General features: G+C 38.5%; 1 protein-coding gene across 6 annotated transcripts in view; it reads right to left on the bottom strand.

The window, feature by feature from the left end:
• The window catches only part of CCDC198 (coiled-coil domain containing 198), a 23,904-nt gene extending 5,696 nt beyond the window's left edge, over window positions 1-18,208 (bottom strand). Inside the window, exons 1-5 of one of the 6 annotated variants that reach the window (XM_025038902.1) lie at window positions 17,801-18,207; window positions 15,406-15,488; window positions 2,552-2,668; window positions 1,082-1,183; window positions 136-292 (exon numbers count right to left, since the gene is read on the bottom strand). In XM_025038902.1, the coding sequence (XP_024894670.1) occupies window positions 136-292; window positions 1,082-1,183; window positions 2,552-2,668; window positions 15,406-15,488; window positions 17,801-18,023 (682 nt within the window). In that variant the 5' untranslated portion in view covers window positions 18,024-18,207. Of the gene's footprint in view, window positions 1-135; window positions 293-1,081; window positions 1,184-2,551; window positions 2,669-15,358; window positions 15,491-17,800 lie in introns of those variants that run through there. The other 5 variants (XM_006920143.3, XM_006920144.3, XM_025038903.1 and 2 more) reach the window with 5 other exon arrangements.
• Window positions 18,209-19,255: the final 1,047 nt, after the last annotated feature.

Raw genomic sequence — 19,255 nt, 5'->3', positions numbered from 1 at the left:
TATAGTCCAGGAAGAAAAATATCGGCAGGAACCCGAGACTATTTGCTGTCTTCCCCCGACATCCAAAGTTTATCTGATGAAGTTTTGAAAACACTTAAAATATTTTATTTTATTAAAAAAAATTACATGACTCACCTGGACTTCGGTTCAAGGTTTCATCAGGCAACAAGGTTAGAAAGTCACCGTCATCATTTTTGGGGATGCTTTGAAGGATTTTCTTGGCTTTATGGTCCCTCAGTTTCTGCTTATTAATTCTTGCCTCCCTGTGACTTTTCTTCAACTCCATTTGGGCCTGAAAATGATCAGCTATAAATAGTTAATGTTCTTCCCCCAGAGCTACTTTCACCATAATAGGTCAGTGGATCAGCCACTCTGCAAATTGTGTGCTTATCTTTAGACATCTGTGGTCCCCAATCAGAACGGGGTTCTCTTTTTCCTATTAGAAAGTACAGAAACTTTCTTTTTGCACCAGTTTGTTAGAAGAAAGGAGAGTATGCCCAGTCTCAAAAAGCTGAGGACCTTTGTAAAAACATTTCTCCGTGCGCCAGCTGATATATTTGGAATTGCAGAAGACAGTGACTTTAGGCTTATTCACTGGAGTGAGAAATTTGGAATATGAGAGTTATAGGAAACATTACTGTAAAAGGGTTTGTTACAAGAGATATTTCTTGTAAGATAATTCTGTGGCATATATTAGAGATGCCTAGGTATTAAAATAAATAAAGACCAATCACACACACACACCCTTTTACCTAACCATGAAAAATGATCTAACCCCAATTTTCTGCTGGAGTCAGAATGTCATAGAAGCAATGGTTACAAAAAGAAAGAAAGACTTGAGACATAGGTACATCTTTATGAGGACTGAGAACGGAGAAAAGACTCCGCAGCGTTGGTAGCAGAAGGGATCTTGCCGGTTCTTCCCAGTTCCAGTAGTTTAATCTTCAGCTCCAATGACTAAATTTAAAATGCTAAGTAAAGACCGGAGATGGATGCTTAACTATATTCATGTGCCAGGGCAGTCATTATGTGAAGTGAATTTGGTAAATGCGACACTCTTCTTCCCTCTTCTCATATTTACCTCTTGTCTTTTACGGTTCATTTCCAGCATTTGCATCTTATGTAAATACTGTCTTTTCCCAGAAGTGTACATTGGAATTTGCATCTTTTTTTCCAGTTCCTGCTATGAAAGATGACATACTCGTTAGTATGCGGTAATGAGTTACTGACTCTTAAATCTACAACTTGAAACCCTTTTTAGAACAGCGCAGGATCTTAATCATTAAATCGTAATCCACAGAGACCTCTTGTAATGTCAAAGATGAATCACTGCAGTTCCCCACGAGTCTTTTGTGTAGCTTTCAGTGAATGAAGTAGTAGTTTACAATGTATATAATGTAATTTTTAAAGTTCCTGCAGGGTTTTGCAAGCCTTGAATGGAAATATCTTTCCACATCTCGTTTTGACAAGATAACACTTCCCCTGTCAAGAGATGCTTATTACTATCTTCCCAGAAATGTGTTCTGGTTTGATGAGAACTGCCTCTCTCTCCCTTTCTCTTTTACCATTGACTCATTGTCTGGCTATGAAATTAGAGGGGGGCCACTGAATGGGTAAATGGAACCTATTTCCATAGTGTAGCCCCATATACCAATATAAACCCTGATATATTACAGCTTAGGATGGATTTGAAGTTGATTATTTGTAACTTTGGTGATCTCCCCCTGGTTCATTATTAACTTCAGTGGGACAGTGCAGATAGTTATTGAGAGCACCCAGGGATGAATACACCCTCATTCATCACTTGCTGTGGCCAGGAAAGGGAGGGGATATGGCAGCCAAATGTGTTTGGCGACGTCTTTTTATGTTGCCCTGTCGACAGTGACTGATGTGAGACTCAGCGAGGGCCTGTCTCCGCAGGTGCTGTAAGCATCACAACCAAGGCCTGGAGGATCCAAAAACACCTGGACATCTTCTACCAAATGAGCCAGCGCACAACAGCATCTAGCTGGCTCCAAGATGAATCAGGAGTGGAAAGTATTAAAAATTTACTCCTATCTCACACTTTGCACTTCTACACGAGAGGAGTCTTCTTAGCAGAGTGCGACAAGTTTATAAAAGGAAAATGCTCTATGGAAGCCCCTTTCCAGGATTCCTTTTTGATGAGCTTGGGGTAAATAAGTCAGGAACAACTTGTAGATAAGATTTACCTTGAAAACGGAGAACAAAGAGGAAGTTTTAACCCAAGGGTAAGAAGGAAAGGGAGGAGTTATGCCAGATTTTTCACAAATTTGAATACTTCTAGAATCACTAATATCCAAGTAAAATTTCTCTCTCTCATCTACTTCTCCCTGTTTCAGGAAGCAAAGAAAGGCCCAGGTTCACCTGAGAGACAGGAGTAGTTTCCACCTGGATGCAGGCCCAGGAGAAAATGCATGGCTTTGGAAAATTCTAACTCAGAAGGACTTAATGGTTAGATTTGTCTTTGAAGTCTTCTGTGCAGGGAGTACATGAAAAGGAAGCCCACCCCCTGCTCCCTCCCACCACTTACCCACCCCATCTGGTTATCACCGCGGTTCACCTTTGCTTTGTGAGTCGTCCTGGCTTCTTGCGGTCTCGGGATCCTTTCAGAAGTCATTACTTGTGGCAGGTCGACGGGTTCAAGCTTCTAGAAGTCCAACATTTAGAGCATTCAGCATTCCTCATGCGTTGATGAAACATAAAAGTCGAGCATTAAACTATCTTAAAACTTTGCAAAAGCGGCACTTACTCCTAAGAGCACACGGAGAAGACGATCTCAGCAGGATTACAGTCGTATCTGTGCAAAAGGCTTTTCTAGTAATGCAATTCTTTTTTGTACTATTGCCCTGTTCCCAGTGACTTATTGATCTAAATATTGGTCAGAATATGGATCTAAATATTTCTATCTGCATTGAGGGACTATGTCCAAAGTTATCAATCAACGAGGATCTTAGAATATTAGAGATGAAAGAGGCACCAAGAAGTTACTTTATTTTATTCATCCTTTAACCACCTAGCTGAACTCTTCCAGTCCTTAGGGAGGTGACCTATTTTTAAGATCTCCCGAGAAGCTCCCTCAGCCTCCTCAGTAATAATCATTGGTACTTATGAGGCACATTTAAAATGAAAGTGTAGTATGCTAACAAATTTTAGGCATGACTTTTTCTAGCAGGGGTTTGGCATTATGGGGAGGTGATGCTAAAGTTTCAAGGGGTCACTAAGATGGGTAGCAATTGATGAATGGGTGGATCTGCCTCCAGCCCTGCTTGCCTCGGGTGCCTTACTGCTCAGAAGCTGGAGTATTGGGAAGTGATTGAGTAGGCTTAAGACCTAAAGGCTGGTCTGTTCATGGTGACATCAAACAAGGACCTGGAGGGTCACAGAATTTATTTCTTCACTCAGTTCTTATTGAATAGCTGCTACGTGCCAGGAAGCAGGGTACAGTGATCAACAAAAATTGTCTCTCTATGGGGGAAACAAATACACTTTTGCTTGTGTGATTATTTGATTAATAATTACAAACTAATCAGTACTTTGAAGAAAAAGTCGACAGGACGGGACTATGACAATGCATAAGTGGAGGAAGTCCACCGTGGAAGCAGGAGATGTTATGGGCTGAATCATGTTCCTTCCTCCAAATTCGTGTGTCACAGTTCTGACCCCCAGTACCTCAGAATGTGACCTTAGTGGTGAATAGGGTTCTTGCAGGTATGTTGTTAGTTCAGATGAAGTCTGCTGGAGTAGGGTAGACCCTTAACTCAATATGTCTGGTGTCCTCATAAAAAGAGGAAATTTATACACAGAGGTGCACACAGGGAGAACACCGTGTGAAGATGAAGGCAGAGACTGGGGTAATGCTTCTACAAGCCAAGGAATGCCAAAGATTGCCAGCAAATCCCCAGAAGCTAAGAGAGAGGCATGGAACAGATTCTTTCTCACAGGCTTCGGGAGAAAGCAACTCTGTCGACACTTTGATTTCAGACTTCTAGCTTCCAGAACTGTGAGACAATACATTTCTGTTGTTTTAAGTCGCACAATTTATTATACTTTGTGACTGTATCCCTAGAAAACTAATACAAGGGGGGAAGGGTAAGTAGGCAGTCCAAGAAAGTTTCCCGAGGAAGTAATTTTTCAGCAAAAGTCAGAAGATTGGGAGTTTTAAGGCGGGTGTTCAGGCAGAGGGAGCGATATGAGCGATGGCCCTGAGGTAGAAGAGAACATGATCTGTTGAAGGACCTGCAGGAAGTCAGTTCAGCAGCTCACATGAGGCTGGCGAGGTAGGCAGGGCCAGCTCATGCTGGGCCTGATGGGGCAGTATAAAGTGTCGGTCTTCTTAAGAGCAACCAGCAGCTGTTGACATGTGTTAAGCAAAGTAGTGACACGATTACATTTGCTTTCATAAAATGATCACTCTAGCTGCAGTGTGGAAACTAAAGGAGAGCAATGACGGGGAGAACAGTTAGGAGGACAAAGATGATGGGCCAGGGGCTCGTGGAAGGACACTGATGGGCTCTACAGATATTTAAAACTGACCAAACAGGATTTATGGTTGGTGAGAAAGAGTGAAGTGTCCAAATGACATTCAAATTCAAAAGACAGTGAGTGTTATCAGTCACTGAGATGGAGAATTCTAGAGGATGACCAGGAATATAGCAGGAATATACAAATTCAGTTTAGAGCAGGTTGAACTTGAGATGCCTTTGAAACATCCCAGTGTAGATGTTAAGCAAATAATTAAATATACAGGCATAGAGCTCAGAAGACAGGTCTGTTGGATATGCACATTCGAGGGGTCATTCCTGGGTCGAGAAAAACTGAAACCATAGTCATGGTGAGGTCATGACTGAGACGAGCAGAGCCAAGGACTGAAGCCTTGAGGAATCCAAAACTGAGAAGTAGGGGATGGAGATGAAATGGCCAAGGAGACTGAGAAGTGATGGCTCGTGAAGCAGGAGGAAAACCAGGACGCTGTGCTGCAGTAGACAGCATGATCACTGCTCTCACTTTAGTCCAACACGAAAGACAAATCCTACTGTATTTTGAAATTACTTGTCATTGTAGTCTGATTTGTGTGTTACCAGTGGGTGACCAAGGTAAAAAGAGAGAGGGAGAGACCACGGGAAATGGATGCTGAGTATCCAGCACCCATAATGGGGAGCATGATTTATGCCTCCTGCTACTTCTATATAGAACACCTTCCTGGTCCTTGGGCCTGGGCCTGAGCTGTTCTAGGGAGGGCAGCCAGCTCCTGCTAGAGCACCTTTAGGTGAGGAAGTGGCGTTTTGTTTGTTTGTTTGTTTTGACATAATGACTTAGCAAGGAGGTAATGAGAGGTGATAGATACTAGTAAGAAAGAGGTTTGTCTGGCTCTCTTCTCTGCAGAACACAAAGATACAGGGCAAATGGGACCTGTTGGCACAGGAGGCAACAGCTGATCAAGTCAGAATCCCAAGGGAAATAGAATAGAAAAGAAGGGGAAGGTAGACTAAGGGTGAAGGGATAATCCAGACACCTATGGGAGGGAGAATCATCCATGGCTGAGGGGGAATTTCGAGGTGAGGAGAGAACAAGGACATGTTTGTGCCATCTTCTGGCTCGGTTTAGAATTGGTTCTTTCTGGTGAATAGTCAAATGCCACTGTAGTCACTGCTGTCCATCATGCCCAGGTCACAATATGTCATCTCGTTCCATTGTCACATGAACTCTGTGAATAATTATGTTCTTACCTCTTTCAGAGAAGTTAATAACATGTCTAAAGTTGCATAGCTAGAAAGTGGCAACTGGTGCATTTAAACTTGGGTCTGTCTAGTTCTAAACCCCTTGCTCTTTTCTCCATGACTTGTTCCTAAACCTGATCTGGCATCAGAATCTCCTGGAATTAAAAAAAAAAAATCCTGGACTATTCACTGGGGATTGAGTCGACAGGTCTGGGATATGTCCTGGGGGAAAACATATATAGTATACATATTTGTATGTATAGTTAATTAATAAACTTTATTTTTTAGAGCAGATTTAGGTTCACAGCAAAATTGAGCAAATGTATACTGATGTGTATCTACCATTATAGTATCATATAGTTTCATTACGCCCCAAAATCCTCTGTGTTCTGCCTATTCGCCTCTCTTTTCTCTCTAACCTCTGGCAACCACTATATTTTTATTACTGTCTCCACGGTCTTACATTTTTCCAGAATGTCATGGAGTTGGAATCATATAATATGTGGTCTTTTCAGATTGGTTTCCTTCACTTAGCAACATGCAGTAAAGTTTCCTCCTGTCTTTTCATGGTTTGATAGCACATTTCCTTTTAATACTCAATAATATTCCATTGTCTGGACGTACCACAGTTTATTTATCCACTTACCTACTAAAGCACTTATTGGTTGCTTCCAAGTTTTGGCAATTATGACTAAAGATGCTATAAACATCTGTGTGTAAATTTTTGTATGGATATGAGATTTCAATTCATTTGGTAAATACCAAGGAGCATGGTTGCTAGATTATATTCTAAGAGTATATTTAGTTTTATAAGAAACTGCCAAATCGTCTTCTAAAGTGGCTGTACCATTCTGCATTCCCACCAGCAATGTATGAGAGTTCTCGTCTTTCCACATCCTCACCAGCATTTGGTATTGTCAGTGTTCCAGACTTTGGCCATTCTAACTGGCGTGTAGTAGTATTTCATTGTTTTTTTAATTTGCAGTTCCCTAATGACATGTGATGTTGAACATCTTTTCATATGCTTACTTGCCATCTGTATATCTTCTCATTCTCTTGACATTGTATTTCTCAGAAGTTCTTAATTTTAATAAGGTCCAACTTATCAATTGTTTCTTTAGAATATATATATATTTCAAAACTCTCTAGGATATTCTGATGATTTCCTAGGGTGGGATCCACTGGCCTCAACTAAATAAAGGAACTACATCAAAATAGACTGCAGAGGATTTGTTCGTGGAGCATTACTGAACAACTGAATCTAAAGAAGCCAGCTATTTAAATATTTTCAACTATCTAAAATAATCCATCAATAATTTCTTAGGATCTTGTTTTTCTTTGAAAATATGAATATATATTCTTCTATTTCAGTGTCACTTTATCTGAATCTGCAGTTTCGATAAGAGTTAAGTACTAGGTGTCTTTAAGAACTCTTTCCAGGAAATTGCTTTCTTCTTGGCTTTTGAAAAGAACCTAAGGGTTCGCACTATTTCTCCGCAAAGGACACTAGATGGCAGCAACTAACCCTGCAAATAGGATTCCTCTGTTAAATCATTAGCACTTGACCTGAGAAGTGCTGAAGAAAAACATTGTTGGAAAATTGGTTTCTCTAAACAAACCAATCAGATGAAATTGCCTTGCAACACTGGATTCATATCAATGTTCCTTTTCCTTGCCTAGGAAGTAAGATGCCACACTTCATCATCTTCAAAGAGAATACATTGGGAAGAATTACAGGAGAATTGGTAGAGTGACACCTTTTATTATTTTTTTGTTTCATAAAAAAAGATTGTCTAAAGATTTCTGGATAATTTGGCTTCTCAAATAAAACAAATGTCAGGATAACCAGGTGAAGCATCAAGGAGATTTAGAAAAGGAGATTAAATCAAGCATAAGTCGCTGAGCTTGATGACAAACACTAACTTGAGATGATTGCTTCTGTTTACTAGCAAAAGGAGAAAGGCGGACAGGAGCAACTCGAAGAAAGTGTAAAACTTGGCACCATGACTTAAGAATGTGTCCTCTACGGTTCTGAGAGAAAGGTAAAGATGTCCAAGACAGCCTTGGAGCAAGAAATCATAAGGCCAAGGAGGAATTTCTGGTCAAGACATTGCAGTGTGTTCACATTTCAATAACATCCCTGGTTCCAAATATACAGCAATGAAAAGATAAAACATATAACCAAAAAGACATGCTCAGGCTTTAACGTAAGGTATATATCTCCATGGGCCAGAAAACATAACAAGAAAACTTGGGGGAAGCCAATCCATAATGAATTTAAGGCTCCTGGTGGCTGTGAGTTATTTCTGTAGGTTAAATGGGACCTAAAAATACTCCGTATAAGATAGGAAACTAGAGCCAGGCTCACAGTTTCATCTCAAGGGCTGAGTTGTTCTCCACCTCTTTCCACAGTATAAAAGAAATGAATCAAAATATAAGTTGGAAGATTTGTTTGAGGCATGATGGAAAGTTGAATATGAAGAAGCTAAGACTCTATAATAACAAATTTGAAAACTTAGATAAATTGATAATTTTTTGGAGAAATCTAAATGAGCAAGATTCAATCAGGAAGAAATCAGATACCTAAATCAACTAAGAACCATAAAACAAATTAAGGTAGTAGGAAATTTTCTCATTCCCCCAGAAGTTCAGGTGGCCAAAGATGGTTTCGCTGGTTTGTTATCCAAACTTTTAAGGAATTGATAACAGCTATGTTATATCAAATGTCTTAGAGAATGGAAAAGGTAATAAACTCACTTTTAAAACTATACAATTTTGAGAGCAAAACTGGAAGAAGAAGTATAGGGAAATTATAGAATAACTTCACTTATGAAAATAGATACAAAATGCCTAAGCATTTAAAATTCAGCAATGCACTTATTTATGTATCTCATGACCAAGTAGGATTTATGTCAGGAATGCGAGCGTGGTTCAACATCATAAAATCTATTTGTGTAATACATCGTATAGACTAGTTAAAAATAAACTTCATAAGACTATTTTAATAGATTATTTAATAGGTGGAGGAGGAAAAAATCAATAATATATAACACTCAGCCCTGGGAAAAAAAACTCTTAGCACACTAGGAATAAAGAAAATGTCAATAATTTAATAAACGGCATTGTGCCAGATGTCTCCTATTTGTTTCTCCAGATCCATTTGCCACATTTCTCTATCCTGTTCTCCGATTGTGAGGACTAAGCAGTTTCTCCTGCCTTCTGGCTTCTCCTTGGGTTTAGCCACTGAGGAGCCCTGGTAGGAGATCTGAGAGATGAAACAGAATGAAGTCAGATATTTCTTCCTGTGGCTCCTTTCCAAGAAGATTATATTGGGTTGGCTGTGTCTCACACTGCTCCTCTCAGAGCAGCTCCCTCTATCTGACTCTCTCCTTCTGGGTTCCAGAAGTCTGTTTTTCCCCAGTCCCTTGGCCTAGAGGTAGTTGCTCCTCAGTTGCCACTGGTGGTTACTGCAATATCTTCTGTGGTTTCCCTAACCTAAACTTCTGTAAAGTTACTTATCAAGAAAATTTCCTTGAATAATCCTAATTTGAGTATGCTATTTCCTTTTGGGGCTCTGACCAGCATCTATCAAAATCCTATCACAAATGTACTTTGTTTTAGAACCAGTCTCATTTAGAACCAGTCGTAGATAAGACAAGGATGCCCATTATCACTGCTTGAGTTCGACATTACAAGGGAAGTTTTATTCAGTGCAAAAATCAAGAAAACCAGTACAAGGAATGAAAATTGAGAAGAGAAAAAAAATATTCTTATTTATAGAAGATACTGTCTACATAGAAAGTCTAGAAGAACCTATAGACAGAATTACCAAGTTATTTCAGTAAACTTATGGAACACAAAATTCAGTATATAAAAATAATTAGCTTTCGTATTCACCAATAGTAATCATTTAGAAAATTAAATGGGAAAAATATCTCATTCATAATGGGAGGAAAAAATGCCATATATTGATGGCCAATTGTATGTGTCAACTTGGCTAGGTTACAGTCTCTAATTATTCAAGCATGAATCTAGGTGTTGCTGTGAAATTCTTTTGCAGATGTGGTTTATGTCCATAATCCATTGACTTAAAGTAAGGAGGATAATTTTAAATAATTTGGATGTTCCTGATTCAATCAGTTGAAAGGCCTTAAGAGCAAAGCTGAGGCTTCCTTGAAGAAGAAATTCTACTTGGGGACGACAGCTTCAACCGACACCCTGCAGCTCCAGCCTGCCCTTCCCCATGGCCAATCTGTGAGTTTCAGACTTGCCAGCCTCCACAACCACGTAAGCCAATTCCTTGCAATATGTCTCTTAATATAGACCTCCTTCGACCAGTTCAGTTTCTCTGGTTGAACCCTGACTAATACAGGTACTGAGAAAAAAAATTACAAAAAAATTATATAAGACCCCTGTGGAAAAATTATGAATATTATTAAAAGATCTAAGAGAAAATATGAGTAAATGGAGATTTATGTCATGTTCATGGTTTTGAAGGCTCAATGTTGTAAACACGGTTAATATTTCCCAAATTAACCGGTTAATATTTTCCAATAGGAAAAAATAGTGACAAGGTTTCTTGTGGAACTTGACAAGGAGGTCCAAACATCACATAAAAGAGCAAAGGACTGCAAATAGCAAAGACAATTCTGAAGAAGAATAAAGTGAGGGGACTTGCCATATTAGATAGTAAAACTCAGCCTAAAGGTACATAATTAAGACAGTGTGGAATTCCTGTGGAGACGTCAAATAAACTAATGCAACAGAAGAGAGAGCCCAGAAACAGATTCATAAAGCTGGATATATGACGGAAGTAACATTTCAAATCAATGGTCAAAGAATGGATGAGTCCATAAAGGGTGCTGCGACAATAGATTAATAAAATGGAAAAAAAGTAAAATGAGATTCCAACTGCACACCTGCACACAAATGAATTTCAGATGGATTAAGACCTAAATGCAAGAACTTAAATATAAATTTTAGAAATAAAGAATATCTTTATGAACTTGGGGAAGATAAAAATTAACTAGACAAAATACAAAAAATACAAAACATAATGATTAAGCGTGAGAAATTTGACAACATGGAAGTGGAAGTCTTTGTGTATACGTACACACACACACACACACACACACGCATGTGCGTGCACAAAAATGAAAAAGCAAACCATAGATAGAAGATATTTGCAACACATATAACTAACAAAGGATTAGATCTAAGATATATAAGGAACTGTCACAAATCACACACACACACAAGATAGAAAATGTGTAGAGTTAGAAAAGGTAAGGAAAAGAATAAGTTTGGGACAAACTGTTTAAAACCAAAAACAACATGATGAAACCATCCAAATGAGAACCACCCTCTTTATCTCTCGCCAGCCGTCTTTATGCTCATCTTTGTCTCCTTTCCATCCATTCATTCAACATTTATTCGACACATACTTATTGATCACCTATTATGTGCCAGGTTCTGTTTTACACTTGGATATGTTAGTGAAGACAACAGACTCAAATCCCTGCCTATGTGATTATATTCTAGCATTGGAGTTAGGGAGGTGGTGGGGAGGCAGTGAAGAAAATAGCAATGAATGTAGTACATAAGTAAATTGCTTGGCGTGCTAGATGAAAATAAGTGTTTTGGGGAAAAAATAGTGAAAAGTCATGGCAATCAGGAGTGCCAAGGTGAGGGCTTCAATTGTCATTGGGTTGTCAGGATAAGCCTTATAGGGAAAGTGAGATTTGAGCAAATCTTTGGAGATGAGGGTGTCATCTGAGGAGATCGCCTGAGGAAACACTATGTGGTGGGAGTGGGCTGGCGGGGGGGGGGCCTCTCCCCCTTACGCTATTATTAAAAGATCTAAGAGAAAATATGAGTAAATGGAGATTTATGTCATGTTCATGGTTTTGAAGGCTCAATGTTGTAAACACGGTTAATATTTCCCAAATTAACCGGTTAATATTTTCCAATAGGAAAAAATAGTGACAAGGTTTCTTGTGGAACTTGACAAGGAGGTCCAAACATACATAAAAGAGCAAAGGACTGCAAATAGCAAAGACAATTCTGAAGAAGAATAAAGTGAGGGGACTTGCCATATTAGATAGTAAAACTCAGCCTAAAGGTACATAATTAAGACAGTGTGGAATTCCTGTGGAGACGTCAAATAAACTAATGCAACAGAAGAGAGAGCCCAGAAACAGATTCATAAAGCTGGATATATGACGGAAGTAACATTTCAAATCAATGGTCAAAGAATGGATGAGTCCATAAAGGGTGCTGCGACAATAGATTAATAAAATGGAAAAAAAGTAAAATGAGATTCCAACTGCACACCTGCACACAAATGAATTTCAGATGGATTAAGACCTAAATGCAAGAACTTAAATATAAATTTTAGAAATAAAGAATATCTTTATGAACTTGGGGAAGATAAAAATTAACTAGACAAAATACAAAAAATACAAAACATAATGATTAAGCGTGAGAAATTTGACAACATGGAAGTGGAAGTCTTTGTGTATACGTACACACACACACACACACACACACGCATGTGCGTGCACAAAAATGAAAAAGCAAACCATAGATAGAAGATATTTGCAACACATATAACTAACAAAGGATTAGATCTAAGATATATAAGGAACTCTCACAAATCACACACACACAAAAGATAGAAAATGTGCAGAGTTAGAAAAGGTAAGGAAAAGAATAAGTTTGGGACAAACTGTTTAAAACCAAAAACAACATGATGAAACCATCCAAATGAGAACCACCCTCTTTATCTCTCGCCAGCCGTCTTTATGCTCATCTTTGTCTCCTTTCCATCCATTCATTCAACATTTATTCGACACATACTTATTGATCACCTATTATGTGCCAGGTTCTGTTTTACACTTGGATATGTTAGTGAAGACAACAGACTCAAATCCCTGCCTATGTGATTATATTCTAGCATTGGAGTTAGGGAGGTGGTGGGGAGGCAGTGAAGAAAATAGCAATGAATGTAGTACATAAGTAAATTGCTTGGCGTGCTAGATGAAAATAAGTGTTTTGGGGAAAAAATAGTGAAAAGTCATGGCAATCAGGAGTGCCAAGGTGAGGGCTTCAATTGTCATTGGGTTGTCAGGATAAGCCTTATAGGGAAAGTGAGATTTGAGCAAATCTTTGGAGATGAGGGTGTCATCTGAGGAGATCGCCTGAGGAAACACTATGTGGTGGGAGTGGGCTGGCGGGTGGGAGCCATCTCTACCTTAAGCTGCACCTGAGACGGTTGGATAAGGGGAAACAGGCCAGAAGGGACAGTGATAATCAACTCTTCAATAAGGAATGGGCACATTTAATTCCGAGTTCTCTGGCAGAGGCTCTCAGATATTGGCAGCTCCAAGACAGAAAACCTTAGTTCATGACCTGCTCTTTACTTGAGGAATAGATGTTCAGGAAGTGGAAAGTGCCAAATATGCAACTCAGATTATTTAAGGTACAATTAAATTTGGTTTAATAATTAAAAATACTTTCGGAATTTTCTCTGGCAGAGATTAGGCTATTAATTAGCATGTCATGGGAACCCAGCATTTATTATTCTCTCAAAAACCCATTTGCAGTGGAAAATGTGCTGAGCCTCATTTGTGAAGATAATTATAGTTGATATCTTCGAGAGTGTCTGCCAAGTTCCCAGTGGTTTCCCTTTTCTCTGGGAGCTGCCTTCAGAATCTATGGTGGGGGGGGCTTTTCTGCCCACATTTCTACTGCATGAGCATATCCTCTGGTCACAGCTCATTGGACCAGAATTGGATCATGAGCAAAGCTGAGCCAATAAGATCTTTTTTCCCAGGAATTTGGAATTGGAGCCAAGGGGGCTAGGTCAGTCTGTCGTCCATTTGGAACTATAAGTCTGTCCATTTGGAACTATAAAGGTGGTCATATTTCACCAGTGGTCTTGAGGAGCTGAGAAAGGTGATCAGCAGGGGGAGAGTAAAGCAAATGCATGGAGAAGATCTTAAGGAGACATAGTTATTCTGCCTTTCTGGTCCCAAGGCACAGATCTTCTTTGAAGTTCAGGTGCCTCCCACCTCTTGGGTTCCATAAAATACTCCAATATAATTCATTGTATTGGTTGCTTTGGCTAGTCAATTGGACTTCCAATACAGTGAGGCCATTTTTTTTCTCACTAGGGATAATGGGTTTTATTTTCATTTATTTACAAACTTTTGTGGAGTACATATTAAGTGTTAGTGGCTAAAGATATAAGACTGAATAAGACATAGTCTTTAGACTCAAATAATTCATTTGTAATGATTCTTTTTTTAAAAGGTTGATTAGGATGTGGGGGTACAGTCTTTGACTTTAAAATACTGAAATTTTTTTTTCTGAGCTTCTTTGACTTGAGAGAATCAAAGCCTAACTTTAACTTATTTAGGGTTGATAGATGTAAAAAGTAGTCTGTAAACTATAGACTGCTATACACTGGTTATGGTAATATCTTCCAATTGAGTAATTCAGCTTAGAGTCTCCATAGGAATGTATATTAAACACAATCCTTTGAAAGGATGCGTTTGATTTAGGAATACAACACAAGTTTTTAAATTGTTCAGTTTGGCTAGAGATATACCCCAAATTTTAAAATTACTTTATTTTTTCATTAATTAAACAATATTTTGAGGTTTCTAATATTTGGAGAAAAGATGCTCTTTTTGTGACCGAAGGATATAATCACATCAAGTAATTGTTGTGAGCTTCTGAAGAAAACAGGTCAATAAAAACAACTGAAACAGAAATAGTACGTAACAAATGAGCTCAAATACCCCTGAGATTGGTCCAGTCATCTGGGTGAATTGTGTAGCAGGTGGGGTTTGGCTCCAATTCCCTTTTCCAAATGTCAGTGAGAGATCCTGCTCACAAGAGAGCCCCTAGCCCTCCTTTTAGTTGATGCTTATTTTCAAGGATCCACTCAGATCTCTTTCCCCTTCTGGAATTTATAGTTCTCTAGAGAAAACTCATTAAATATTTATTAAGGTGAGTGCATTTAAAGCTCTTGCTTTGCTGCCTTGGAATCCAATGTTCTCAATTTCAATAACCAGTTAACACTTAGAACAATGAAAGATGAAGGACAGAAGGGCTGTAGAGACCATCTATGCTGACCATTAAGAGCACAGGCTTTGGAGACTCCGTTGATATCTAGCCTCTGCTGACCTTGAGCAAGTTACTTAACTCTCTGGACCACATGCCTAAAGCAAAGAGAATACTTCCTTTCTCATAGAGGGGTATGAGAATTAAAAGAATGACATAGATCAAGTTGCCTAGAGTATATCTAACTTGTCATGGGCCGTAATTAAATAGTAGTAGCTATTGTTATTATTATTTGCTACAAGTGATTTTCCCATGTTATCCAACTAATAGGTGCAAGATTCAGGTTCTTTGAGTCCCCTCATAGCTATGTCTTTGGTTCTATACTTCCTTCTTTGGGTGGTAGTCTTAAAAGTGACATCATTACGAAAGGAAATCCTAAAGGAGTATGGTCTTTGCATTGACAACATTCTCTTTAACAACATTGTCATTCTCATTAGCTTGGTCATTATCAATATCCCTCTTTTATGATTATAGTTAAAAGGGGATGTTACCATTAAATCCAAGAAATTCCTTATGAAGCCTTTTAAATTCATCTTACTTGAAGTCTTCGGGGTGGATGCCTTTTAATAATACTTGTTTCTCCCTGTTCCAGTGGGATGTCAAAATACATGGCCCTGGGCACTTGAAGGATTAAGGGAGAAACAAGAACAAATCATTAAAAACAATTTACTATTAAATCAGGCTAATCATAAGTTACCAGAGTTTGCTAACACAATTTCATATCGTCTTAGTTATATATATCTAACCTATGGGTTGAATGTGGAGATGAAACATATAAAGCAGGGGCCCTACAAATGCAAACGATAAAATATTGGCCTAGACCCAGGATTTAATTTCTGCTTCCATCATTTCCTCCCCAGATCCATATTTAGAGGAAGATCTGCACAATTAACACTGTATTGATGATAAATGTTATTTAAACATAGAATTTGGCTTGAAAAATATAAACTTATTGATTTGTTTTAATTTCATGAAATCTCTCCCAAATAATATAGGAAATCAGAAATATATATATATATCTTTAAGAAATGAAATATTCTCTTTTCAGATGAAATACGTAGACGGATAAGTATTAGATAGAGAGAGGTGATAAAGAAATGGATCATGAGGGTGTAATAGGAGTATGCAATACTGAGCACTGTATGCTCCTAATTAAATAGTCCTCCCAACTACGGAAAGACATTTCCACAAGTTGCCACTATAATACAGCATGGCAACATTCTTTCCTGATAAAATAGCCCAGGGCTAAGCCTTGTTAGGAAACAGAGAAACTCAAGAGATCCATTATGAATTTGATTTTTTAGCTTGATTGTCTTGGGCCTTTGGGAATACCACCACAACTAAAGCTGCATGAATGAAGTTCTTGTCCTTTCCTCTGAATGATCTGGAAGCATTCTGATTTCCAGATTGTTGTGTAGACTATCCTACATTCTCACTTTGCATTTTAAATGGAAAATTTTCTGGGTAATTATGTATTTCTATCCTTGAGACACTTGAATGACCACCTTAAGTACTTTGCTATGTCCTTACTTTTCAAGAGATGCCTGCATATCGAGCAAGACAGAAACAACATACTTGTTAGATTAAAAATCTAAATACTTTCAGTAAAATTTTCTTCAGCAGCCTGACTACTCCTTATTTGTATGTTATGACTTGAATGATATCACACCATCATTTAATTTGATTCTCCCGAAATGGCATAGGCTGTGTCAGGCAGTTATTTTCACCCCTGATTTATAGTTGAAGAAAATTGAGGAAGTAAATTGCCCAACATTATACTATTTTGTATTTAGTGGAGCTGGGGTCAAAGTATGGGCCCCTTGAAAACAGTGGTCAGAATGATCACCATCCCCTTATTATTTATTTTTATAGTGATTTTTGCATTTGTAAAATAAGAACATTTCCCAAATTGGACTCTAATGCATAAGAACCAGTTTTTACCATTCAGTTACCAAAATCTTAAAACTCTGGATAACGGGTTTAGATAAAAAAAGAAAAAAGAAATTCTTTAATGAAACTAAAAGGAAAATTCCTATTCACGTTCTTAAGACATTGAAGAACATAAAAACATAGGTCATATAGAACCAGCGAAAGGTTGTTGGTTACAGAAAGTAGCCATGAAGATAATTCTAGGTAGGATTTATTAGGTATGGAAAGAGAATATAAGGCATTCTGGCCAAGTTGACCAATAATGGAAACTTATTTGTGTTATTAATCCAGAATGTGAAGAGAAAATTACATATATGTATGTGTTTGTATACATTAAGTTAGAATGTCTGTTTAATTATCATTGCGGTTGTCATAAAACATTTTACATGTCTTGTAAAATATCCTGGAATAACCCCTAGCTACTTCAGGCTCAGTTTCCTATTATAATGGGGGAAAAAAATTCTCTTAGTTCTGCAGGTGACCATGAAAAATATGAGGTTGGGGAGAGGGTGACTCATCCACTCATCCGTATTGCAATAAATCAATTCTATTTGGGATGACCTTCAAATTCACATTAGAATGGACTCCTAAAGTGCAGCTTTCAAAACAACAGAGCCTGATGCATTAACTGGTGCTGGGGAGAATGATTTAAATTTAGAATCTGACTGAAACTTATGATAGTCATAATTTATCCCACCATCTATATAATTTTAATGGTTTGGCAAAACTAGGTATAAACATTGAAAGCACTATACAGATCGAAACAAAATGATTTTTTCTTCTCACGTGGAATGGCAAAAAGCCATTTATGCACAGTTTACACATCCATTCTAATGTACCCAGGATAGTTAAAATAGACGTTCACCTAACTATCCCATCGAAAAATGTCCCCTTGTATTTCAGTGATTTAGAAACTTTCTGAGATTATGGAGATAGTCAGGTAACTCTGTCAATTGCTCTCCTTGGCACAAATACACAAATCTCATGCTGGGTTTTATGTTTACCTGCAGAATATCTTCCATACCAGGTCTCCCGTAGAGGTGGCAGCTGCCCTTCCAAAGCTTTATTCAGGTCCTGCGGTCTTGCAAATGAATATGAACTCTTTTCTTCCAGGTTCTGATTGAATGCAAACTCGACAGGGCTGGCTGAGGGAGTCTCTTCCTCTTTGATTTGCAAAGGTGCTACTTTGGTCACCCTAGGGAGACCCTTAGAGTTACTCAAGCCCATTTTACATTAAAGCCGTTTAAAAGAAAACCATGAGGGAAGTGGCTTTGGGCCTTTAATGTAGCTTGTTTTAATCAAGGTATTTCAGAAGTTTACCCCTGCTTTACTAAACAGTTGTTTCCTTCATGACATCTTTGTAGCTCTATTTCACCACACACTAACCCCTCTGGCCACTTCCTGGGAGGCTGGTTTCCATAGAGACTTCCCTTCAACTCCCACTTGGCCATTTCAGACCCAAAGAATGCAGTTAAACATTGACTTGGTTATACCAGGTTCTGAAAGACTCAGTGGTAGGAATAGAAACCTCTATTGATCATTAAACAAATCTCTAACACCAGGAAGGCCATTAACAGAGATGGAGAGCAGAGGTTCAGAGAAGTCTTAAACTTGTTTCTCTCATTGCACATACCTTTAAACACCATCTGGAAGAACTACCTACTAAGAATAGCTAAACCATCTTTGGACATGAAGGTGATTCAGGACATGGCAAATTTCCCCAAGTGACAGGGAGACCAAATCCTGTACTGAGAGAAGAGGGTCCATTGGCAGAGAGTGTAGAAACAATTCAACACCTACGCCAAAGTCGGAGTCAAAAGGACAGTTTATTAGAAAAGAGGTAACACTCCACCGACAGAGTGTGGTCTCCTCTTAGAGGCAGAGAGTGAGAGGGGCAGAGTAAAGGCACTGAGGGGGACCCTGAGTGTTCAGGGAATTCAGTTTATGTGTCATTCTTTAGTTCCCATTTCCTTTGGTATGGACATAGAGTAAGGAAGGGGAAGAGTAAGTATCATGAAAAGGTGAGAATATGTAGAGTGAAAGGCCTGCTGGCAGTTAGCAGCTTTTAATCCATAGGTTACCCGTGGTTTTAGCCACAGGGAATGACTCTTGGTTCCTGTTTCCCCTTCACAGGTGTGGGGAATGAGCTGTTAGCAATCCCAGCAGAAATCTTCCTTTGTTCTGCAGGTGTCCTCCTGGCCTGGCTGCAGGGCTGATCAGCATATTGCAGTTTCTGATTGAGTCTTGATTAACATTTTAATTCTCTTGCCTCCTCCCTACAAAGACCTAATAATCTAGGTCTTTGTCAATCTTTAATTTTAATTGAAGAATATATCTTCCTAATAGGTAAGAAACAGCAGAGTAGCTAAAATAATTTGATTTTTCTATCAATAACTTGAATTGCCTTTGAAGGCAATGAATATATTACTGGAGGGTAGTACTGGGAGACAATAGGAATT

The sequence above is a fragment of the Pteropus alecto genome, unplaced genomic scaffold, assembly GCF_000325575.1.
Source record: "Pteropus alecto unplaced genomic scaffold, ASM32557v1 scaffold86, whole genome shotgun sequence".
Classification (NCBI taxonomy): domain Eukaryota; kingdom Metazoa; phylum Chordata; class Mammalia; order Chiroptera; family Pteropodidae; genus Pteropus; species Pteropus alecto.
The sequence above is the reverse complement of the archived record's forward strand: the minus strand, read 5'-3'. Positions and strand labels throughout refer to the sequence as shown.